Source organism: Poecilia mexicana, unplaced genomic scaffold (genome assembly GCF_051168715.1).
Source record: "Poecilia mexicana isolate PSO_F unplaced genomic scaffold, ASM5116871v1 scaffold_11, whole genome shotgun sequence".
NCBI lineage: Eukaryota > Metazoa > Chordata > Actinopteri > Cyprinodontiformes > Poeciliidae > Poecilia > Poecilia mexicana.
Window position 1 is genome coordinate 20,402,970 of NW_028263380.1, and position 25,981 is coordinate 20,428,950.

General features: G+C 37.3%; 2 protein-coding genes across 2 annotated transcripts; one reads left to right on the forward strand and one right to left on the reverse strand.

Annotated features, from left to right (window-relative positions):
* Positions 1–1,119: 1,119 nt before the first annotated feature.
* Positions 1,120–11,544, reverse strand: rnmt (RNA (guanine-7-) methyltransferase). Its single transcript, XM_014993362.2, has 11 exons — positions 11,450–11,544; positions 9,662–9,834; positions 8,671–8,800; positions 7,376–7,501; positions 6,415–6,530; positions 6,139–6,320; positions 5,283–5,447; positions 3,934–4,051; positions 2,669–2,770; positions 2,559–2,592; positions 1,120–2,425 (listed from the first exon to the last, which is right to left on the reverse strand). Exons 2-11 carry the CDS (start codon positions 9,827–9,829, stop codon positions 2,388–2,390), a joined length of 1,179 nt encoding a protein of 392 aa, XP_014848848.2. The 5' UTR covers positions 9,830–9,834; positions 11,450–11,544; the 3' UTR covers positions 1,120–2,387.
* A 1,007-nt stretch (positions 11,545–12,551) lies between these two features.
* Positions 12,552–16,027, forward strand: LOC106921574 (uncharacterized). Its single transcript, XM_088009866.1, has 2 exons — positions 12,552–12,804; positions 12,955–16,027. Exons 1-2 carry the CDS (start codon positions 12,657–12,659, stop codon positions 14,214–14,216), a joined length of 1,410 nt encoding a protein of 469 aa, XP_087865992.1. The 5' UTR covers positions 12,552–12,656; the 3' UTR covers positions 14,217–16,027.
* Positions 16,028–25,981: the final 9,954 nt, after the last annotated feature.

The window sequence follows — 25,981 nt, forward strand, 5'->3', positions numbered from 1 at the left end:
ACTGCAGGTGTGTGTCTGCGTCTGGTGATTTTTTGGTTAAATCAGACTTTTTTCCCTCCCATTCAATAAAGTTTCTCACAATGCGTGGGATATCCTGAGATTTCACTCAAATAAAAGTAAAAAGAACAAAATACTGTTTTTTTCTTTCAAAAATACTGAGTAAATGTAATTACTACACAACTCTGCTCACCAGTTTGAAATACACGAAGCATTAGTGGGGCATAATTACTTTATTTATTTATATAAACAGAAAAATAGAGTCAAACTACAGCAAAGCGTCTGAAATCCCTTGTTTTTCAAAACCTGTGGTTGTTCTGGTTCAAGACCTTGTGTTTTATGGTAACTTTTTTATATAATTGAGTGTTTTAGTTTTCATCCGTGTGTTTACAGAACCAGCTGGTTTATAAATAGCAGCTGGCTCATGGATGCAGCAGCAGCTGTTGGGATCTGTCACAGAAACAAGCTTCTGTAAGCCAGCACTTCCTGATCCAGATCAGCAACTTAAAGAAAAACTGGCAAAGTGAGATCCTATGTATCAAGATCAGAAATAAATTAGCACCAAAACACTAATTAATGTAATACGTTTTGACTTAATTGTTAAAAATATGTCAAAATCTGCTTTAAGAAATGCTTTCCGTAAAGCTATATTTCCGCGTTATCAGACACACAGTAAGTAACCACAAAAATGTCTGACAGATTTCCTTGATATTTTTAGACTCACATTCCTGTTAAAAGTGTCACAGCAATGTCTCTGTCATTTACAGGTAATCATGATTTCCTTGTTTTAAATCATACAAGACGGACGACATTCATTAAACTGCAGAAGTTTGGTCAGTATTGCAGTTTTTGCAAAGACAGAATAAATAAAATTACTCACAAAAAATGCACATTTTTTAAGAGGTTTTTGTAGCTCAAGTGGTCATGTGTTTTGTTTTTTTTTCCCCATTAATTGGGATTTCCAAGAGAAAAAAAATACCATTATCTACCACTAGAGGTCAGCATAATATTGGTTAAAAGCACCATAGGTGAACGTATTGCTTTGTGTTTCAAATGTATCTCCATAAATTAGAATATCGCTGAAAGTTGATTCATTTAAGTGATTCAAAAAGTGAAATGTAATTTCTTTATGCACAAATGGTTTAATTTTTTTATTTTTTGTCATTTAATTATAACACCATAAACCCGGCAAAGTTCAAGGAAAACAATATTTAAAGCAAAATTTAAAGCAAAATATGACCATGGAGACTGCTGCTGACCTGGCAGTTGTCCAGTTCAGCAGCAGTCAAGTACATTGATGGAAAGTTGAGTGGAAGGAAAACATGGTAGACAAAATAAGGAAAAATAACAGAAATAACCAAGTTTCCCTTTTTAAATTGAATTACTCAAAGTGTTTGAGAATATTTTAATATATTCAGATTCACCTGCATATAATAAAAACTAACAAATGCATTTTCATCTGCCCAGCACTAAGTGTAGGCGCTTCTTAAAACATTATTTATTCATGATGAAAGCCAATGGGAATTTGGCAATGCAACGGCTGCTGATTAACAGTTGTAAACAATTTTTAAAAATGAAGCGAAACCCCACTGATTAATTATGAAGTGTGCAACAAATGGCGCAAAAGCTCCTGTGAAGTTTATAATTAAAAGAGGTGGAGTTTTGAATAAACACCTGAAATCTCAGACCAACTGCGAAGCACGGTGGTGGAGGCGTAATGACTTGGGCACCTATATGCTAAATCTTCTCCAGAACCATCAAATAAAGGAAAGTAAAAAATAAAAACATATGGTTCTGTAAGGGCTGTAAGATTTCAACCCTAAGCATGGTTGAAATCTTGTGGTGGGACTTTAAGGAAGCAAAGTGCTACAAGCTGATGGGCTGTGAAAAAGAGAGTTTAAAATCTTACAAAATAATGCAAGAGTCAAAAGTTGTTAGTAAAGTTATTGCTTTTGTATGGTGTGGTAAAAATACAGTCTTGAAATTGAGTCTCTGTCTCTTTAAGAAGCTCCTGCTCTTTCAGGCACTTCGCCTTCAGCACATCATCATGTTTCTCTTTTACGCCGTCGTTCAGCGCATTGCATTTAAATATTGCATCAGCTCTGCAACAAATACAACTTCAGGACTCGTACAATTTATCAGTTGACAGTTATTGCCCTCCAAACTGTTTTTTTTTTTTTTTTTTTTGCGTACAATGATTCTATCCAGCATCACATGAAAAATAAAATAGGACTAATTCTTTTTTCAGCTTGAATTAATTTCTCCAGCAAGTTTACAGTTTTATCAAAAAAAAAAAAAAATTCAGAAATGACAGCAGAAAAAGAAACTGTACAGACACAAGCTGAGTAACAGGTGAGGTAAGTTTGTGAGGCGGAGCTTGTATTTGAGTATCAGGACATTTTCTGGAACACGAACACCAAGTAGATACCTGCAAAATAACAAAACAGGGAGCTGCAGTCATCATTCTGCTCAGACGTCGCCTTTATAAAAAACAATTCTGACCTTTTGTTACGTTTCTTGATCAGAAAACGTAGTATAAAATATTATATGATTGAACTTACTGGTTGCATCCCACTCAGATTTGCTCAGGGTTCCCTGTTCACACAGAAAACAGAGTTAGACCGAGTAGAACCGGCAGCCATGTTGGAGCTGAGAGCCGAAGCCGACTCACCACTGGTGGTCTAACTCCAGGTCTGCTGCAGTGCTCTTTAGCATGGCAGTACTGCTCCTTGTTGTCGGTAGCCTGCTGACCTCCATCCTCACAGGGAAAAGGCTGAGACACATCCACACAGAGCGTTAGCATCATACTGATAAAAATAAAGTTAGGAGAATGAAGTCTTTGTTTTTCTTTGAAAAACTGAAAACTGTATTTTTTTTTATAAATATATTTTTCTTGTCAGTGGGTTGAAAACTGGTCCATTTTTATTTCTATTTATAGATCTAATTTTCTAGAAATATCTGCATCCCGCAGAAGAAAATATTACGCAAAACTTTTTTTCTTTATTTTAAAACCTAAAGTTGGAAACAAATAGCAGTTCTTTAAAAACGACTGGCAAATTTCCTGCATCAAAAACCTTTTTTTTTTTTGAAAAAAAGATACTTTAATACTTTTTTATATTTATGTATATATATATTTTTTTTCAGTAGATTTTCATTTTTAAAAAATTCTGCAAATTTTCTTCTGTAAAATTTGCAGAAAAAAGCTCATTAAGTGCAATAAGGTGTTGCCATACAAGGTGTGATGTTTATTTCTGAAAAACACACAAAAATACAATAAAACTTATTGATGAGGTTTCTCCATTTTTCACAGCTGTAAATGAATGAAATTTTTTTCCTGCTCAACAACAGTTTTGTTCTTCCAACAAAAAGCAGAAATTACAGGTGTTTTAATCCAGGAACCTTATTTGAAAACAGAGAAATGGCAGCAGATCATCTGAATTAGTGAGACACAAATAATTAGAAACCAGGCGGGACTCAGTCTGGTTTCATGCCTTTCCTGGCATTCAGTGTCTGACCTTTTTGGAGACTGCATGACTTTTTTTAACATAAAATCCAACCTCTCTGCTTGTTGCTGTTATTTAACATCTATGTACAGACTGGAAACCAGAGTCCTGTATGAGCAGGAACTGTTTTTGGTTCTATAAATGTCTGAGGAATGTCATTTCTCATTTTTAAATCCAACTCCAGAGAACCGGTTTAATTTGTAGAAATAAAATCTGTGTTGTTTTTACAGTGTAGTTGACAGAATATGCTACTTTCTCTACTTTATAACATCTATTTGGAGCTTGAAGGAACTGTAAACATTGAAAGTAGCACAGATTGCCGACATTTATGTTTAAAAAACACATTCTAGCTTTGTGTCACAATTATGGGAATCATCATCAAGGTTTTCCTCTGCCATTAGTGTTATGATTGACAGAAGAGCCACAGTTTTACCTCCAGAGCCATCATCTTCATCATGAGGCTGCGGTGATTCTCCTTTTTCACCTTTTCCTCAAAGAACTCTGAGAACCGCTGCTTCAGCACCAGGCGCATGTTGTACCGCTTCGCCATGCTGGAACGCAAGTTTGGCAGCATTTAGAGAAATCTGAAGCCACTTCTCCATGAGTAACAACTCGGCTCAAAATCGTTTTAGATACTTGGTACAGAATCTGCTCAATGGGCTGAGGAGAGAAAATGAAAATGTGACGTCAGAAGACAGCTGCTCACTGATTGGCTGGGGGTTGCAAGACTTCATATCTTTTAAAGTTGAGGTCAATGTGAGGAAAGCTGAGTCGATGTCAACTAGTCGCTGGGAAACGCAGGAGAAAATGCATTTCTAGTGTTTCTAACTGTGTTTCCATTTGAAATGTCTGCAAAACTTTGTCGAGATTCTGCTACTGTCGAAAAACTCCTGCAATTTGTGCTGGAAAAATCCGATTGGTAGAGATGCGCCAACTAGTCAACTTTTAGGCTGGCATGTTCTGTGTGTCGACTACAAACACATAATCTTAAGTTTCTAGTGCAAATATCTTCGTACACTTGAGATAAGAAAACTAAAACTCTTCAGTGAGAAATATGTGTTTTAGGTCAAGTCATTCCTTAATATAGATGAGAAAGTCCTAGTTCCACCTGTAATATGGGAAAATGTCTTCTTATATGTAAAATATTCTGCCGGTTGCTAGGCGACGAGCTGGGCTTGACCAGGGTTGCTAGGTAACGGCTCAGTGCCAGTTGATTTTGAAATAAGTGAAAAATATCTGCTAGTGGAACTACTACTTTTTAAATCAATATTAAGGACAGATTTACTTTAAAAAAAAAAAGCTTGTCTATCTTGCTGAAAAGTTACTTTTAAGTTAGCTTTGTCGTATTTCAGGTGTACAAAGATATTTGCACTAGAAACTAGGCATAAAAAGTTGGCAAGACTTTGTGTTTTTGCAGTGCAGTTGACACAACATGCTACTTTCTCTCTACTTAATAAAATCTATCTGGAGCTCGAAGGAACTGTAAACACTGAAAGTAACACAAAGCGGCGACATTTCTCTGCTTCACGGCTGATGAGAAAATTCAAAGAGAGGAAGACGGAGCGACCCAAAACGAGAAAATTATGCGCGTCACATAAAAACCACATCCTGTCGTGTTGTCATGACAACCACACCCACATATTCAGCTGTAACGGATCAGAGTAGAGTTGAGCTGAGCAAATACTAATGAGGGAAAAAAAGCCTTAAAAGGGAATTTAGAGGATTTAGCAAGAAAAATGTACTGTTTTTCAAATGCTAATTTTAATAATAATTCAATCTTACTGTTCAAAAAGAGGAAAGTAGACAAGAAACTCCGGAACATTGACCACGCCCTCGAGGCTGAAGTGGTACTGACATCCAAACAGCGGATAGGAACCTTTGGACTGAAAGGAAACTTTGAAGACTTCGTTTCCAAACGACAGGGAGTCTGACGCCTCCAGACGTTTGCTGGAAAAAAAACAAAAACAAACCCCAATTAGGACAAAAACTAAATGTTATATATGAAGTAGGGCTGTAGTGATACAGTAATCTTACGATACGATACGATACACGATATTGTGTCCATGATACGATATATATTGCGATATTCATCAAACGATACAATTCAATACACTTTTGCGATTTTCTGAAAGATTTTAGAGGGACAGAGTGATTTTGGTGATATTTTGTGACTTATAGAGTTGGATTGAATTAATTTAACTGAAAATGGATTAAAAGCACCAACTACACAATACCTGGCTCTGGTTGGACATGGACACAGACTTAAAGTTGACAGCTGGACAAAAAGAATCAAAGAAGTGTTGAGAAAACATGTTTCTTTTAATTGAAACAGTACAAACTGTAGCTTACATGGATTTATAAAGTAAATAAAGTGCACCAAGTACCCTGCTCTGAATAGTTTGATACCTTTTTAACCTTGACACTTAACATCTGAAGGAACCACTCTAAGCCTGATGACCTAATCACTCTCCCGGCGAAGCAAGCAGTGAGTGAGCAAGATGACAGTTGGATGCTACGATACTTGCGGATGAATATCGATTTTTTTCTAGGAAAGAAAATATTGATATATATCGCGATATCGATTTTATCCTACAGCCCTAAAATGAAGTACAGCAGAAAGAGGAGTCGTTGCTCTTACACCAGCTCATAGGCATCTGGCGTGGTTCCTATGAAGAATCCTCCGGGCTTGAGACGCTCGCAGGCGTTTCTCAGCATCATGTCCGCCTTCTGCTCGCTCTCGAACGAGTAGTGATACACAAACTGACAGCTGCAGATGTCGAACATCAGCTCGGGGTCGTCCAGCCTCTCCGACAAAACCTCCTGCACCAGCAGGTCACAGAGAGGGAAACCGGACTGATTACTGCTTCTCTGAACTTCTTCAGCTAATCACGTCTGCACAGACGGACAGATCTACCTTCGAACAGTCGGAGGCGATAAACTGAGCGCTGAAGATTTTCTCGTTGGAATGACTTTTCCTTTTCATCTCTTCGTACCGAGTCCGGCACTGATCCACGGACACTTCTGCTATATCTGAGAAAAACAAAACAGAAACAAACTGATAAAAGTGGAAACGAGGACGTCCCGGGTGAACAAAGAAGCGTTACTCAGATCCTTCCTCCCAGCAGGAAGTTAAAACATTTAAGCCTTTATAACTCTGCTTTATTTGCACTTTGACACTCCTTCTAAATAGTCTGTTGTTTTTTATTCACATATATTAATACATTTACTTCTCTAAATGCTCCTGCTGAGCTGCATATTACTTTTTATCTGAATGTTATTTTTAATCATAACTGCAGAGTATTATTGTTCTTATGTTGTAAAATTGTTGTTGCTGCTTTAAAGTGTCTTAATCTTGTTTTTATTTTATTTACCTTTAATTATGCAAGTTATTACTTGGATTTAGGTGAAAAAAATACATTTTTATTCTATTGCGTTTCCAGCTGCCAATAGTTATAATTAATAAAACAAGAGAAATATTCAGACTTCAATGAGTCAGAAATTGTTTAATTCATATAAGATTGATTCAGAAACTAACCACATTTTTTACCATAAACCTGCTAGGAAAGGCTTAACTGGTTAAATAAAAAACCTACAGAATGGGCCAATGTTTTTATCTGATTAAATGGATTATCGGAATAATGTTAATAAATAAATAATTGTTGCCCTGCTGCAGTATAAACAGCATTTATTCTATGGATTTTTACAAATGTTGATTTAAAACAGGGTCAAAAGTTGTGGTGAACTCAAATTTTCATTTTCAAACGTACAGATTAAATAACTTCCCAGTGGCGAAACCACCATGGGGAAGATTGTCTTTCCATTTTGGGACAAAAGTCAGACCAGAGGTCAGAGGTCAGTCTGTGAGGAGCGGCTACCTGCACACACGATGTGACTGATGCCTCCTCTTCTCCACTTCAACAAGTCTCCTCCTTTTCCACAGCCGAGGTCCAGCACCGACACATTCCTGCTCCCTGCTCCTCGTACCCGGTCCAGGATCTCCCCTGGTAGCGGAGAAGGAGGAAAGTCAACATCCCAAAGTCGGCACCGGTGGTTTCCATGATGCAAAAGATTCAGACGGGATCCAGGAATAAATAACTGGAAGCTTAGCACAAGGCTGCGGAACAGGACATTTTATGAAACGATATAAAAATGTTCTGTAAGTTTTGTCAGCGCCTGGTTGATCCAGTCAGTCATGACTCCAACGGAGATTTCTGTAAAAGATGAAATACATAAAACGAAAGAAGAGTCCTAATTATTATGGAAATGTGAATAAGCTTTTATATTTTTATGAGGTTTTTTATGATCAATGTTTCGTTCTGTTAAACTAAAGCATTTTAAAAGGGAGATTTTGGATGAAGTTGTTTGTTTTGTACATAATATTTGAGTTCTTTAAAAAAAATGAAGGATTGGGCATTTTCATACTGTTTATCATGATAAATTCTTTATAAAGAGATGTTGATGTATTGTTGACAGGATAAAATCCATTTGATGTTTAAAAATCCTTAAAACTGTCCTGATTATTTTTTGCTATTTTTCTCCACTGCTTTTTCGATAAAGGTGCATCAAAGAATAGCAAGAAATTTGAAAATATGATTAGATGCAGCTATTGTGTGAATTTCAGTGATAAAAGTCATATTTTTATGCGACTGGTGACCTAAATAACAGGATTACAAACGTATTTGAGTTTGTGGGGCTTTCATTGGTCTGCCAGGCAGTCACAGTCCTTCAGGAACCTTAAACAGTAATAAATAGTTCATATTGTCATTTTTATCACTAATACAATAAATACTGCCACTAAATATCAAGATAAAACTTCAACTCCGTATCGGCCACCAGCGAGGGAAACACAGCATCTTGTTAAACTGATGGTTTGTTGAACCACAGCAGTTTGTTTCATTTGTGGAACAGGACAACATGAGGTGCTGACCTCTAGCTTTTGATTTATTGATTTTATTTTCATTTACACCATAATTTACACAATTTTCAGGTTAGTAATTATGGTTTAAATGGAATTAAAACAGAAATAAAACAGAAAAAGTGAAATTTAGAGCCCTACCGATGTCTGTCTCACCTTTCCAGGTCATCATCTCCAGACTGATTATATCAAACTGTATCGTACTGGAGAAAGACTATTTCATTAGTCAGACAGGATTGATTATCGATCAGTTACCAATCAGAACGCTCTTCAGCCAGTTGTTGAAGTTTCTCATGTAGAAGATCCTGCTTTGACTTCGAACCACCAGTCCGACTTCCTGCAGCGTGTTGTAGTGACTCGCCACCTTTTCACCATGATCGCTCACCTGGGCGATCGATAATAGATCAATAACTGCTGCGGGACACTTTAACTACAAAGCATGCAGAAGCCACTGGAGATTAGGATTGAAACGATTAATGTGATTAATCGATTATTGAAATAATTGCTAACCTATTTAGTATACAAACTCAAAAAACAGGCAATTTGCTGACAAAAACAAAGCTCAAATCAGTACTGAAGCCAAAACTGTACAATATATATATATATATATATATATATATATATATATATATATATATATATATATATATATATATATATATATATATATATATATATTATATATATAAATTTTAAACTTAAGATAAAAACATATTTGTTTGTATATATGTTTGAGCCAAAATTCCTCAACTGGCAGTTTTAGCTTCACCGGGTTCAAATTCATTGAAATAATGTTGTTATTGCATTAGTACTAAAATATTTTTCTTATTCAAAAAGAGGCTAATTGCTGAAGAAAAACAACATATTAAGGATAGAAATTAAGCCAAAACTGTGCAAATTGTACAAACCTCATTTTTCATTTAAGAAAAAAAAAAGAAAAAACATCTTTGTCTGTAATTGTTTTACCCAAAACTCCTCAAGTTGCATTTTTTCTATATTCACCTGATTCAAATTCACTAAAAGATTGCATTCTAGGCAGTAAAACTTATTTTAAAAAGGAATTGAATTGTTTATTTGGACTTTTTAATGCATTTCTAATATTGCATAAAAAGGCATAAGCAGTTAAATGTAAAATCTGTAAAATATTAAATTTTTTTTCCTCCCATTAATCATCTGAACAATCAATAGAATAATCGATTACCAACATTATTGTTAGTTGCTGCCATACAGAAGACGGTGAGCCTACCAGCTTCTTAGTGGGTGAAGTTTCCTCCTCATCCTCCTCATCCTCACGTCTTCTCTTCACCCCTGACTTCTGACCCAGTTCTCTTCCTCCTCCTCCTCCTCCTCCTGCTGCTGCTGTTGCTCCTTCCTCTTCATTCGTTCCTCCCTGTTTTTCTTCTGCCTGCTCCATTATTTCTGTCAGGAATGAACACAAGTCAAACTCAAACTATACTTAGATGCATCGACACACCAGAATCAGATCATCACATCATTAGCTGGACCCTGCAGAACCTCATGGCATGCTGCGCTAAGCAACGAATCAATCGCGTAATGAATTAAAATGAGTTCAATAATTTACAATCTGATTATTAATGTTTTTTGAAGGGTAATTTTGTTTACAGAGGCATCATAATTCATTTTATTTATGGTTTCAGTTGCGTGTGTGTTTTATTCCACGTTTTATTTGTTGCGTTTGGTTGATGCGTTTCATTATGAACAGGCAAAATATCTTCCAGTTCCAAATGTTCCTCATAAAAAAAAATCTGGTTAATAAACAGCAACTGAAAGCAAAACCTCTATTTTACCAAATAAATATATGCTAAATAATAGCAAAAGATGAAAGAGAAAGTTTGAAAAATATATATTTAACAGACATTTTTCTCCTATATTTGTTTCAACAAAATTTTCCTTCAAGTAACTTTATTTTGTATAAAAATAAAATCTAATGTCTGACTTCAATGACTTAATCTCCAAGGTGCTTATGCAAACATTTCAAATTGCACAGTACACTGACACACAGTCATCTCCTGATCAATGTATGCACAATAACTAAAACAGTTTCATTTTTATTGGGCCATTATATTACAAGTGTCAGCATTTTTACTCAATTTCTATTTGAAAAGACAGATTTTGGCAAAATAAATAAATAAAAATCCAACCATGAATCAAAAACTTAAAAAAAAAAAAAGTCTTAAACTCAAAAGTGAAATCCATAAGTAACTGGAAGATGATTATATTAAACGCCATCGGATGAACGTCACTGTCATTTTATTTTATTTATTGCGTATTATTTATGTTTTGTTCGTAGTTCTGATTTATCTGATGATGGTGGACGATAGGTTCTGTTGCCATGGAGACGTGGAGGGTGACAACGACTGATTTATTGATCCCAGATCAGATCGCCTACATAAATGAGATTTTTTAATCCTAATTAGATTTCGCAGTTACATAAAAATGTAAAAGTTGTGACATATTTTTAGAAAACTAACCAACCTTTTTCTCACTTATATCATCATCAAGTTTGTTACAGACATTTACACTAACACTACTGGTAGAACGATAATCTGTAAACAAGGCGAGTCGGTTATCATCAGTAAGTATGACACGCTGCCAGACAGAAATCACCTGTTTGACTCAAATTAGCGTCTAACTTCCTAATAGCAGCAGAATTGTTACGATAAATAATGACGAAAGAAGCGAAACTGACGGTTATTTTTCTTTTATTTTCGGGTCTAGCTGAACTGCCTGGTTTTAGCGTGTGTATCTAAACCTGGAGGATAATCCAGCCTGTTCTTAACCACCAACTACTTTCATCTGTGAGCATTAGCGACCAGTAGTTAGCAAGTTTATGCTAAACAGCTCCGTAAATGTTGGAAAAACAACATTTATGCCGCCGAAGATGAATCTGAAATAGGCGGAACCAACGACTAACACCTGTCTGATGCCAGATAGTATCAGAAACATATATAAGGTCAAAGCTTAGTTGACATATTTACGCCAAAAAGTTGTAAAGAGACACACATTTACTCACAGTAATCTGTAGAAACAACACATGCGCAGTGGGCAGCTTCCGACTTTTGAACCGTTTCTTCGTCTTCATGACAAACAACGATGGGGTGATGCATCACCGCCACCAACTGGCTTGGAGTGTGGACAGGAATGTCGGCTCATATTTTTATGTAATATTACAGTTTTTCTCAGTTTGTTACGGTGTATTAAAAAAAAACTGAATTGAAATAATCAAAACTACTTGATCAATTTTCAAATGTCACTTGTACACATTTCTTGTTTTTGTAAGCCCATTGAAAGTGATTACAATTAAATTATTTCGTCTACATTTTTATTTCCTTGTGTCACGTTGATCAAAATGTATTATATCTCTGTTGAATAGTTCTCAACCTTCACAACACGTAAGCATAAATTTGCCGTATTAGTCTTAACGTTAACTGGTTGAACAAGTTGCCATAATACATCAAGCATATATTTCTAGACATTTCCATTGGACTGTCCCCCCACCCCCCTCAAATCTCTCCTGAATTGGGAAATTGCGCATGATGTCACATTCCTGACAAAGGAAGAACAAACAAGAATTTGAACGGGGTCAGAAAGAAGAAGTAAAGGATGAGGAGTGAGTTTGTAGTGGGGGAATTAGAAGGCAAAACAAACAAAAAAAAACCTGCCTGTTTCTGTCGCTCTAACTTCAACAGGATGTGGTTTCCAACCCACAACAACATGCTTTGTACACCAAATGAAAGTGAAAGCACACACTATTTTTCTCACTATCTGCAGTTAATTGAGACAAAACTTCACTTACTTTAGAATAACGCATCAAAATGGCTTTCTGAGTTCAAAGTAAATATGAGTTTACAATTAGAGCAAGGGAATAACTGGGGGACAAGAGACAAATATACAATGAGAATATCTTACTGGTACTCTTCAGTGGGGGGGATTTATTCTACTGGTCTGCAGAATGTAGGAAATATGAGACAGAGAACAACATTGTCCATGGATTTACAAAGTTTTAGACAGATAAAGTTGAAGAGAAATGAAAGACTTTACGTTTTTTGTGGAAAATTGGTCATGTTAAGAAACATTTCGATGTGATTATCATATAATCCAGAGGGTGGCGGTAATGTTGATGCCGACAGTCATAAAACCCCGAAGAAGAAGAATACAAAGCGGAAGACGGATGGTTTGTTTTGTCGAATGTGCGAGTGTTTTCTGTAAAAAAAGAAAAAATGTCTTCAGTACAGTTTCAACGAGTGCTTATCAACGATCAGTTAACTCATACTGGAGAAACATTCACAGAGTTTAAAGAAATCGTCATCAAGTCCGAGGAAGAGATGGATTTAACTCGGACATCCCAGATAGTCTTAAACCGAAAAGGTACGAAACACCAGCGTTTGGATGAATATATCAACTGATCTGTCCGTTTACACTCCTGAGTTTTCAGGTGTGCTTATATGTTGATTTCTGTCTTAAACGATTTCTTCGATAAAGTTAACGACTCCTATTTTTATCTGTTTTATTGTCCAGACCACCTGCAACATAACATTAATAAGGAGGAGCCATGTAAACAGGAGAGGAGCTTCACTCCGGACCAGGAGGAGTTAGAACCTCTGCAGGTGAAGCAAGAAGATGAAAATACAGAATACCAGCAGATTAAAGAAGAGCAGGAGGATCTAGAATATCAGCAAATAAAAGAAGAGCAGGAGGAACTCGATTATTTGCAGATAAAAGTGGAAGAGGACGAAGTTTGCTACAGTCAAGGTGAAGAACAGCTTGCACTAAAACAAGAAACTGATGCCTATTATGAGCAAACTCATCACACTGAACCAGAACCAAACAGGACCCAAGTCACCTTTCAGGAAGCTGCTGAAGCCGAGAACCAAAATCAGGAAAGAACCAATGATAACTTTGGAGCAAAAAGAGACGAAGAAAAGAAACATAAGAGGCATCTGAAAACCAGACAGCATGGGGACAGTTCAAAGCAAAAAGGTCATGAATACCTTCCTCAAAGTAGTGACTTGGCTAAAAAGACATGTGAGAGGCCTGTCTCAAGTAGGAAGCGTTTCAGCCGAAAAGATAAATTAAATCGTCACATGTCAGACCGCCCTGGTGAGAAACCTCTTCTATGCGTGAACTGTGGAAAAGGTTTCAGTTGTAATAGTGACTTAACTGTTCACATGAGAGTTCATACAGGTGAAAAGCCATTTCTGTGTGTGAAGTGTGGAAGAAGTTTCAGTAGAAGAAGTAATCTAACTGTTCACATGAAAGCTCACACAGGTGAGAAGCAGTTCCAGTGTATTACATGTGGCAAACATTTCATTTCAAAAGGTTCTTTGATTATTCACGTGAGAAGGCACACAGGTGAAAAGCCTTTCCAATGTAAGACCTGTGGAAAACGGTTTGTTGATCAATATTCTGTGAATCTTCACATGAGGAGTCACTTGGTGTTGAAGCCTTACATCTGCGTGAACTGTGGAAAAAGCTTTGCTCAGAAACAGAATTTAACAAGTCACATGATGATTCACACTGGTGAAAAGCCTTTTTCATGTGTGACCTGTGGAAAATGTTTCAGTCAAAAAGGTATTTTAACTCGTCACATGCTGATTCACACAGGCGAGAGGCCTTTCCAGTGTCTGACTTGTGGAAAAGGTTTCAATCAGAAATGCAGCTTAACTGATCACATGACGATTCACACAGGTGAGAAGCCTTTTTCATGCTCAGCTTGTGGAAAAGGTTTCAGTCGGAGGCATGCTTTAACTAAGCACATGAAAAGCCATGCACTTAGTTAAATAAAATCTACTCTAGTCCAAGTAAGTCATTTAAAACATACTTGACTAAAAGGTACTTAGTCACCTTGTAATAACTTTTTAAGAAAATACTCTCTAAATGCGTCACTTTGGATGGAAAAGTAGTCATAATTTGAGAAGTATTTTTCATGTATAATGATAAAGTTTACTGTAAAATAATTTGGGTAAAAACCAGAATGATAGGAGGACTTCCTTATCTATGAACTGGAGAAATTGTTTCAACTAAATATGGAAAGTAACACTTCCCTCAGGAACTCACACAGGTTAAAGACTTTTCTAGTTTGTGGAAAAGATCAACCGTGATCATTTGATGGTTCATAAACCTCATAGATCAGAAGTTGTAATAGCATGATTATTGTAAAATTTTCTGATTTTGGTGGGACTTTGACATTTCCAGTAAAAAAATCTGTAGTTTGCAGTTCACAGTGAAATTGAAACACAAGTGTGGTAGTTTTGTTTTTAAAGTGAGATTGAAAGTGATTCTGTCATTTTTAAAATTGTTATTTTAATAACCAGTGTGACTACCTATTTAAAAGCTAATTCTCTCTTACATTCATTGATTGTTTTTGATTGTACAAATGATCTGTGGTTGTCTTCAATAATTGGGCATGCCATTCTTTTTTTGTTTTCCAGTTTTTCTCGGTCACTTTGGTGCATTTCTTGAATCATCGCTTACATTCGCAGAACAGGAAGTGCATTTCTCAAAACAGTTTGTACAAACGGTTAAGACAGCCAGCAATAGCCAGTTTCTTTCTCAAAGTCCTTAGTTTTGTCTCTCAAAGGTAAATATTTGTGTCAATGAATATGTCTGTGCCTCAGAATGTCAAGTCATTGTTTCGTTGTGTACGGATGCGAATCAAATTGATTAGTCATGTTGTGAATATTGCATTGTTCTCTGAAGGGATGTTCTGCTGTAAACTATGGTTAAAGTTCTGATGTCATGTTGTAAAATGTAATTAGGGGAGACCAGTGGCAAGAGACTGGACAAGATTCACATTTATGATTTCTCGGTTCTGTTCACAGACACGTCGTTGTGATACAGGAAGCAGAAAACAAAGAAAAATAGAAATGGGAACATAAGGCAGACTTACATGCAGAGAAAAATTACATTTTTGTTTAGTCTCCTACCTCCTATACTCCCCACTTAACTGTTCATGACTTGAAAACTGGTTAAGCTAATGCTTCACACATTTGCCTTTGTTGAAGAAAGTCAGGATTCACCTGGGAGCAAATTAATAGTTCAGGAAAGAAAATAAATCTTATTAATTTTATACAAAAATATACGTGACGCCTGACATTTTGCATGCTAACACTAATAAGATGAAGTTATACTTAAATGTTGTAGAGGCCGAGACAATTCAACAGAGATCCATATAACACACTTGATCAAAATAAAGAAAAAGGCAGGAAATTGTGTTTTGCAATGTGTTCACAGAAATGAGAAAATGTTTTTTTTATGTATACAAGCTGTGCAATGATTTGGAGATTGGACAAGTAGTTTTGAGAATTTCAGTTCTGTTCTGAGAAATGCTCCAAAGCAACTGAGAAAAAAAATGCTATTTTTTGCTATTCTTTTTCTGTTAGAGTACTTTTACTTTTAAAGTATTAATATTTTTTGTGTATGTAGACGGATATATGTTTAAGTACTTAGAAAGTAATTAAAGTGTAATATTTTTTTGAGAGAGAGATTTGAGGTGCTTTTGTTTATGTACCACCCTGTACTTAAAGCTGGTAGATGGCAGCAATGCACCTGTGAACTCTTTACTGTCTAAAGCTACACTGTGCAAATCCCATTTTGAGTACATTTTTATTTAATGCAATTTTTTGGGGGGGGGGGGGGTCAGGATGACTTTTGGCTCAACATTATTGTTTTTTTAGTGCTTCTTTTTTTAGAAGATTTAACACCTCAAGGCAAGAGGCATCAATGTTGACCATTTTTAACAGCTTCATATTAATTACAGCTAAAAAATGTTTTGACAGTAAAGTACAGATATATATACACAACTTACTGACTGTAAAGAGAGTAGAAATCATTAGTTTACGTACACCACATGAAATAAAAACACATCAACACATATCAACTTAAATTACATCAAACTGAAGTTGATATAAACTTAAATTTATTCAATAGGAAGTTTAAAGCATAATTACGCAAAGCAGTGCCAGCTACAGAGGGATTATGCATCAAAAAAGGAATGTATACAGGATTCAGAATAAATATGAGTTTACAGCAGAGGGACAGCCAAGGGATAATAGATAATTATGTGTAGAATTAAAATTTATTTCTGTTACTTTTTAATATGGGGAAAAATCCTGCATATTCATACTTGGTGTATTGTTCAAGAAACTGTGAAAAATGTTAGCAGGATGTAGGAAATATGACTCAGAGAATTATATTATTATTATTATTATTATTATTATTATTATTACTTCTACTACTACTATAACTACTCATGGAATCGCAGACTACTGTGTAGCTGAGGTTTAATATTGTATTTGCTTTATTTGGATAAAGTGGAAGAGAATATCTTACGGCTCTTGGAGAGAACTGGCACTGTATGAGAAATCTTTAGATGTGATGATCGGATGACCCAGAAGGGGGCGATAATGCAACTACAGGAATGCCGACAGAAAAAAAAAACCCAGAAAAGAAGAAGAGGGCGTGTAACGGTCGTTCTGGTTGAATGTGGGACTGCTTCATGTAAAAAAAAAAAGTCTTTAGTCCAGCTACAACGAGCAGTTAACTGATGCTGAAGAAACATTAACAGAGTTTAAAGAAATCATCGTCAAATCCGAGGAAGAGATGGATGATCAGCGCAGACTGCTGGATTTCTCCCGGATTCCCCGGATAATCTTACGCCGGACAGGTAGGAAACACCAGCGTTTGGATGGAAGTTAATGTCGTAATATCTGAATCTTTCTTTGTGGGGACCATTTTAGTAACTGTTTCCTTTCCGTGTATAAGTTTCGTTAACATGAAATGAACGCAGATATCACAGTTATAATGTTAAAACCGTTTTTTAATGTAGAAAAAAAATGGAACCGTTGAAACTAGGGCGAAGCGGGAACTCGGAGTTGGCGCGGAGTAAGCAGCGTCTAGCTAAGCTCACTTTCTGAATGTGTGCCCTCTGAACCCCGCGATTTTTCAACCGTTAAATCTGTTAACGTTAAGCAAAAAAAAAAAATATTTTACTGCATTGTACTTTTTACTTTTACCTGAGTAATATTATGAACTAATCCTAATAGAAAAAACATGGACATTTCTCGAACATTTCTGATGTTAATCTAAAAAATTTCTTGCAAATTTTTAAGTTTTGGAGCTCAGAAATTTCTTTGTTTTTTGATAGAAAATTAAAAAAAATCTTTGTGGAAATATAAAGCTTTTTTCTGTCTTTGATGTTTTTACTATATTTCAACAGGTTAAGTGTAGTTATTATTCTGTTCTGACACGTGAAAGAGTTGGTTTGAATAGCAAACGTGACTCCAAACCTAACGACATGAAAGCACGTTAGCCTTTTTATGTGGCCTTCTGGGGCCAACTGTCAAGATAACAATGTGCTAAATATTATTTTATCAGTCAAATCAAATGTTTTATGTTTTGATGTATTTTTGTATTTTTTTTTGTGCCAGATTACATCAATCAGTTCCTCAGGATTTTTGCGAAATATTGTGGGAATTCATGCAAAATCAACAAATCCCCACACTTTTCAAACTAATGCATAATTGTGAGTTTATTGCAGTTTTATTTTCACAAAAATCGTCAACAATACTTTGGTTTAATTGTTGCCAACTTTCTTACTTGTATTAAACAGCTGCCTCAGCCTTAACAAATCTTTACATTTTCAAAATTGTCAATGGAAATATATTTAAATTAATAACCATATTATTAATTTCTGTCAGATTACAGTGCATTTTTATATGGCAAGTAACAAAAAGTTGCACACACATAAGCTCTAATATTGTAATTATTTCTAAATTAGAACTATTAATTGTTTGATTTTTATTGCAAATAATCACAAAAACAATTTCAAAATCCTGGATGGACTGAGAAGTTGTTCAGTATTGTTTAATTTTAAGAATTCATTAATAATTTAAAGAGTTTTATCAGTACGTTGTTTTAAACTGCTCTGAAATAAATTAAACAATAAAGAAGCAATTTTTTTGTCTTAATTAGCATTTAAGACTTTTTTCAGTTTATTTGGCCTAGAAAGTATTTTGGTTTATTCCAAACAATAAAAATGAGAACTCCAACTAAACCCCTCTTATTAACCAAGTTTAATAGAAGAAGTAATGTGCTCTCGGCCATTTTATTAGTAAAATGTCGCTAAATTTTATGTAATGGCTTCAGCATACATAAATTAAAAGATTTTAAAGTGTTTAACATTTAAATATAAGATTTTAAGGAGCTGACATGTAATTTGTAAAAGTTCAAAGAACAATATTCATAGTTAGATTGTTTTGTTACCATAGCAACAATCTGATGCTGTGAGTATAGTCTTTGAGTTTGAGCTGTGTTTGTTCACAAATTCATATTAGTAAACTGCAATTATAACTGATTGCTTCTCCCAGATTTCACTAAATCTAACACAGAAGCTGTTAGAGGTCCTGATGTTTTTAGCAGCAAGAGGGGCCCCTAAGTCAAATTCTGCTCAAGGCCTCATATAGCCTTGGACTGGCCCTGCAGGATGAGTTAAATCTGCTCCACTGTGCGCAAAGATGTGCAACAAACGGGACATTTAATTAAATGCTGCTAATGTGACTTTAATAGCTCTTCCATTTCGTGTCTGTTGAGTTTTTAATTAACGCCACAGAAACTGTTTTGGTTGCTCAACTTTATGGGACAAGTTTTTCAGATTTCTGCACGCATTGACTCTGGCTGACTAAGTGAATAATTTGATACGGTTTGATGCATCACCTAACCGGAGAAATAATAATAAAATATTATGAAACCAGCATGATGCGTGACTAGGAGGCGAGTGCGAAAACTCCTCACTGGGCTGAACCTGCGAGATGAGTTTAGCGCTGGTTTGTTAACCACTAATGCACCGGCCAACTGGGAACACATACATAAACTTTACAGGAGACACAGAGCCACAAATCAAATAAATTTCAAACTTGGTTTCATACATTCTGCTCTTTTAGCAGATTAAAGGTGCTGAAGATGGTGAACAATTAGGTGACATCACTCTTTAGCCGCTTCCAGAACCAAAAGCCAACTTCAGCTTTGTTCTTTCCCCTCTTTGCAAGTACAGAGACTTTCATTAGAAAACCAGTGGAACAGGAAACATGCAACACAGGTCTCGTAAAATAAGCCGTAGAAAATAATTAGTTGTAAAATGTAATAATCATTTGAAATAAATACCTAGAAATAATGAAATAAACTTTAAAATAATAACAGCAATAACAACTAAAGTAAATAATTTCATATGTAAAAAGAATTATACAAAATATGAGAACAAAATAATGATAAAAAAGGTCATTTGGGACTTCTCCAAATGTCACTTATGTTAAAGATAAATATGTGTTTATTTGTTGGTTTCTGTACTTAAGATTAAAGTTTGCTCTCATTTACTTGAATGCATTCAACAAATCCTCTTTTTTTCTGTTTTCTTGGTCAGACTGCCTACAGCACAACGTTTATAAGGAGAAGTTATGTAACCAGGAGAGGAGCTTCGCTCTGGACCAGGAGGAGTTAGAACCCCTGCAGATAAAAGAAGCAAATGGACTCAACAACGTTTCGGGGAAAGAACCAAACCCTGAGAACCAAAATTGGGAAAGAAGCAATCCCATTGACTTTGGAGCAAAAAGAGGTGAAGAAAAGAAACCCAAGAGGGATCAGAAAACCAAACAGCATGGTGAAAATTCAAAACAAAAAGGTCATGAATATCTTCCTCGAAATAGTGACTTGACTAAAAAGATATCAAAAAAGACATGTGAGAGACCTGTCTCATGTAGGAAACGTTTCAGCCGAAAAGATCACTTAAATCCTCATGTAAGAGATCACACAGGTGAGAAGCCTTTTGAATGTGTGAACTGTGGAAAAGGTTTCAGTGCAAAACGTTCTTTGACTGTTCACATGACAGCTCATATGGTTGAGAAGCCTTTTCAGTGTGTTACTTGTGGCAAGAATTTCAGTTCAAAATGTTATTTGACTCATCATATGAGAAGGCACACAGGTGAGAAGCCTTTTTTATGTGTCCATTGTGGAAAAGATTTCATTTATAACAATGATCTAACTGTTCACATCAGAGTTCATACAGGCGAGAAGCCTTTTCAATGTATTACCTGTGCCAAGCATTTCACTACAAAAATCCAATTGACAAATCACATGATGATTCACACTGGGTTGAAGCCTTTTCTATGTCTGACCTGTGGAAAAGATTTTCGTCACAAAGTTGGTTTAACTCAACACCTGATGATTCACACCGGTGAAAAGCCGTTTTCATGTGTGAACTGTGGAAAAGGTTTTCGTCGAAAACAGCATTTAACTCTGCACATGATGATTCACAGAAGTGAGAGACCTTTTTGTTGCCTAAATTGTGGAAAAGGTTTTTGTCAAAAACGGTATTTAATTCAGCACATGAAGATTCACATCAGTGAAAAGCCTTTTTCGTGTATGAACTGTGGAAAAGGTTTTCGTCACAAAGTTGGTTTAACTCAACACCTGAAGATTCACACTGGTGAAAAGCCGTTTTCATGTGTGGACTGTGGAAAAAGTTTTAGACTAAAACAGGGTTTAACTCAGCACATGATGATTCACACCGGTGAAAAGCCGTTTTCATGTGGGAACTGTGGAAAAAGTTTTAGTCGAAAACAGGATTTAACTCAGCACATGATGATTCACACCGGTGAAAAGCCGTTTTCATGTGGGAACTGTGGAAAAGGTTTTAGTCAAAAACAGGTTTTAACTCGGCACATGATGATTCACACTGGTGAAAAGCCGTTTTCATGTGGGAACTGTGGAAAAAGTTTTAGTCGAAAACAGGATTTAACTCAGCACATGATGATTCACACCGGTGAAAAGCCGTTTTCATGTGTGGACTGTGGAAAAAGTTTTAGTCAAAAACAGCATTTAACTCAGCACATGATGATTCACACCGGTGAAAAGCCGTTTTCATGTGGGAACTGTGGAAAAGGTTTTAGTCAAAAACAGGGTTTAACTCAGCACATGATGATTCACACCGGTGAAAAGCCGTTTTCATGTGTGGACTGTGGAAAAAGTTTTAGTCAAAAACAGCATTTAACTCGGCACATGATGATTCACACCGGTGAAAAGCCGTTTTCATGTGGGAACTGTGGAAAAGGTTTTAGTCAAAAAACGAATTTAACTCGGCACATGATGATTCACACTGGTGAAAAGCCGTTTTCATGTGGGAACTGTGGAATAAGTTTTAGTCGAAAACAGGGTTTAACTCTGCACATGATGATTCACAGAAGTGAGAGACCTTTTTGTTGCCTAAATTGTGGAAAAGGTTTAAATTCTAAACAGACATTAACAAGTCACATGACAATTCATGCAGGTAAGAAATCTTTTTCATGTTTAACTTGTGGAAAAGTTTACACCAAGAGAAATGGCTTAACTCGGCACATGAGAAGCCACACAAATGAGAATCATGGTTGACTCTCAACAGAGACATTTTAACTGGGTAAAAAGCTACTCATCAAAAGTAAGTTACCGAAAACATCCATTGAAAATATTTAGTCAATTTAATACCAGATGGGTTATGGGATATTTAGTGATCTCCAAGTTAAATTGTTAAAAACAATTAACACACAAAATGTTGGAAAAAAAATATGGCCTAATTTTTAATTTTATTCCTAACCTTAACATAGTCTTCAGTGTATCCAGTAACAGGATTCAAGGGCTTTTGCTGGATTTTTGCTGCTCTAAAATTAAAAAAATAAAGACAAGATAAAGTTATTTCTAAACACAGGGAGGGCATAGAGATGGTGTTAAACAACTTTTAAAGTGCAAAAGTGGTTTGCATATCACCTTTCCTTGATTAAAGAAAATTCCTAAATGCTCCAATAAGGAAGGACAAGTAAATCATAATTTGAGAAATATTTTTCATGTATGACCTACGTTAAGGTTAACTGTAAAAAGTTATTAGGAAAAAAAAACAGTGATACACCTGAGGGCTTGATTGTTGTTTGTTCATAAACCTCACGTTGATATGACAACTTGTGTGTATGATTCTTGTTAAATTCTCAGATTTTGTGCAGTTTGCTGTTCAACATGAAACTTAAAAACACAACGGTGATAGGTTGGTCTTTAAATAAAACAAAAAGATTCAAACAGATGCTGTTATTGGTTTAAAATCATAACCAGTCTCTAGCTATTAAAAACTTATGAAACAAACACCTTCTTGCTTTAAATAAAAGTCTGAAATTCACTGCAACCTAATTTTCATGCATTGATTGTTCTTGATTGTACTAATGTTTTCATTAACTGGGAATTTAAGTTTCTTTGTTGTTTTACAGTTCTAATTGACAACTGTTATTAATTTTGTTATTTTCTGCTGCAGCTGGTTGTGAAAGATTCCTCCTTTTTTCTATGTTGAAACTAGTATGTGTTCGAACATATAGGTGTAAGATCTTCAAAAGTTATTAAAGTATAATATTTCATATGAGAGCGTGTATATGTGCATGTGTACATTTTATATATATATATATATATATATATATATATAGCTGACTGTATAGCTCAGTGGGTAAGACACCAGTCTACCACCTGGGAGACCAGGGTTCGAATCCAGGTTGGGGCAAGTTACAACAGTGCAATTGAGCTATGCAGTGTGGGTCCCTAGGCAAGACCCTTGGAGCTATATAGCCTACCTCATACAATGAGAGACACTGATAAGCATGACATGCCGGCTCAGACGTCGCCCGGCCAAACAAGGTCTGCGTCAGGTGCTGGGGAACCAGAGCACCTTGATGAAAAATGGGCTACTGGAACAAGACGGAAATGGGCGAGAGACGAAAACATGGATCTGTTGGAATGCTACTACTCAAGTAACCCTAGTCAGAGGGGTTACATGCAAAGACTGAGGGTGGAATGGTTACTTCGACACCCACAGTCTACAATGACTGCCAAACAACTAGTAGCTCAGTGCTCCAACATCCGCAAACGGCAACTGCTATCACAACTTGAGATTGACGAGGTACAACACAAATGCTACGGCATAAGGGAGGAGCCCAAAGGTAAGGTCAGGGGGGAGTTAACTACTCCCCACCCCGAGACTGGGTATGCAGCCCCAGTAATGAACGAACTATCAAAGCTGAACGAGACAGCAACTGACCTGAGAGAGAGAATCGTGGCCCGAATGAACACCAGGCAACCCCGACGCCAATTACAACGGCTGAGTGAAGTACCATCAGAAAGTCTCATTGAAGATGTGAATGCAGCATTGAGAACAATCCCTACCAACACCATAACAGAAACCAATGAGCTGATATACAACTCAGCATCAGTGATCCTTGAAATGCTCGGCTATAAGAGCAACCATGAGACCCAATATCCATCATGGAAAAGACGGTTAGAGGCTAAGATCAAGATAACAAGGAGGGAAGTGAGCCAGCTGTCCTAAGGGGTGCAATGAAAAGATCAGTACCCAAGAAGTACAGCCAGATGCCCATACCTGAAGCACTCGAAACTGCCAAACCGGCTCTTCTCCACCCAACCAGCTAAAGTGTACTCTCAATGGCAGGGTACTAACAACAGAGCAGACCCACCAAGGCTGGAGACTGAACAATACTGGAAAGGCATATGGGAAAGGGAGGCGTCCCACAACAGCAAGGCACAGTGGCTAACCTCTCTACGAGAGGACCACAGCAACCTCCCTGAACAAGCCCCGGTAACCATCACTGTGGCAGATGTCCAAGAAAGAGTCTCGGGTATGAAAAACTGGACAGCACCAGGGCCTGACATGATCCATGCCTACTGGCTAAAGAAACTCACTGCCCTCCATGAGCGACTGGCAGCTCAACTGAACCAGCTGCTACAGAATGGGACTCACCCTGAATGGTTAACTGAAGGGCGCACAATCCTGATCCAGAAGGATCCCTCAAAGGGTTCAGTCCCATCCAACTATCGGCCAATAACCTGTCTCTCTACAACATGGAAGCTCATGTCAGGCATCATAGCGGCTAAGATAAGCGGACACATGGATAAATACATGAGCACGGCACAGAAGGGCATCGGCATAAATAGTAGAGGAGCCAAACACCAACTCCTTGTAGACCACACAGTCGCCCGAGACTGAAACCCGACACACCAACCTGTGCACCGCTTGGATTGATTACAAGAAAGCCTATGACTCAATGCCACACACCTGGATCATTGAATGCTTAGAGATGTACAACATCAATAGGACTCTAAGAGCCTTCATTGCAAACTCGATGGGGCTGTGGAAAACCACCCTTGAAGCCAACTGCAAACCGCTTGCACAAGTGTCCATCAAATGTGGCATATACCAAGGAGATGCTCTGTCCCCACTGCTGTTCTGCATAGGCCTGAACCCCCTCAGCCAAATCATCAACAAGACTGGCTACGGATACCGACTTAAGAATGGGGCCACAATCAGTCACCTCCTCTACATGGATGACATCAAGCTGTACGCCAAGAGCGAGCGAGACATCGACTCACTGATCCACACCACCAGGATCTACAGCACTGACATTGGGATGTCATTCGGACTAGAGAAGTGTGGCCGGATGGTTACAAAGAGAGGGAAGGTCGTCCGCACAGAAGGGGTCTCACTCCCAGAGGGAACGATAGCAGACATAGAGCACAGCTACAAGTACCTGGGAATACCACAAGCAAATGGCAACCTCGATGAGGTCACAAGGAAAGGAGCCACAGCCAAATACCTCCAACGAATAAGGCAAGTCCTGAGAAGCCAGCTCAATGGCAAGAACAAGATCCGTGCAATAAACAGCTATGCCTTACCAGTAATCAGATACCCTGCCGGAATAATTAGCTGGCCAATGGAAGAGATGAAGGCCACGGATGTTAAGACTCGGAAGCTACTAACCATGCATGGAGGGTTCCACCCCAAATCCAGCACCCTGAGACTGTACACGAGCCGTAAGGAAGGAGGCAGAGGACTAGTGAGTGTGAGAGCCACTGTCCAGGATGAAACATCTAAGATCCATAAATACATCAAGGACAAAGCCTCAACGGACGATGTGCTCAGCGAATGTCTCAGGCAATGGGGAACAGAGGACGAGGTGCTGGAGGAACCATCATGGGAAGACAAGCCCCTACATGGGATGTACCACCGACAAATAACTGAAGTGGCTGATATCAGGAAATCCTACCAATGGCTGGAGAAAGCTGGACTCAAGGACAGCACGGAGGCCCTCATCCTGGCCGCCCAGGAACAGGCCCTAAACACCAGAGCAATAGAAGCTCAGATCTACCACACCAGACAAGACCCAAGGTGTAGGTTGTGCAAGGAGGCCTCTGAGACAGTCCAGCACATAACAGCAGGGTGCAAGATGCTGGCAGGGAAAGCGTACATGGAACGACATAACCAAGTGGCGGGCATAGTGTACAGGAACATCTGTGCAGAATATGGACTGGAAGCCCCGAGGTCAAAATGGGGGACACCCCCAAAGGTGGTGGAGAATGACCGAGCTAAGATCCTGTGGGACTTCCAGATCCAGACAGACAAGATGGTAATGTCGAACCAACCGGACATTGTGGTGGTGGATAAAGAACAGAGGAAAGCCGTTGTGGTGGATGT

Coding starts and splice junctions, on each gene's coding strand:
- LOC106921574 (XM_088009866.1), top strand. CDS start 12,657: ATGTCTTCAGTACAGTTTCAACGAGTGCTTATCAACGATCAGTTAACT. Junction 12,805..12,954: donor GATAGTCTTAAACCGAAAAG/GTACGAAACACC, acceptor TTTATTGTCCAG/ACCACCTGCAACATAACATT.
- rnmt (XM_014993362.2), bottom strand. CDS start 9,829: ATGGAGCAGGCAGAAGAAAAACAGGGAGGAACGAATGAAGAGGAAGGA. Junction 7,502..8,670: donor GCTGAAGAGCGTTCTGATTG/GTAACTGATCGA, acceptor CTCCGCTACCAG/GGGAGATCCTGGACCGGGTA. Junction 2,426..2,558: donor ATCTGAGTGGGATGCAACCA/GTAAGTTCAATC, acceptor GTTATTTTGCAG/GTATCTACTTGGTGTTCGTG.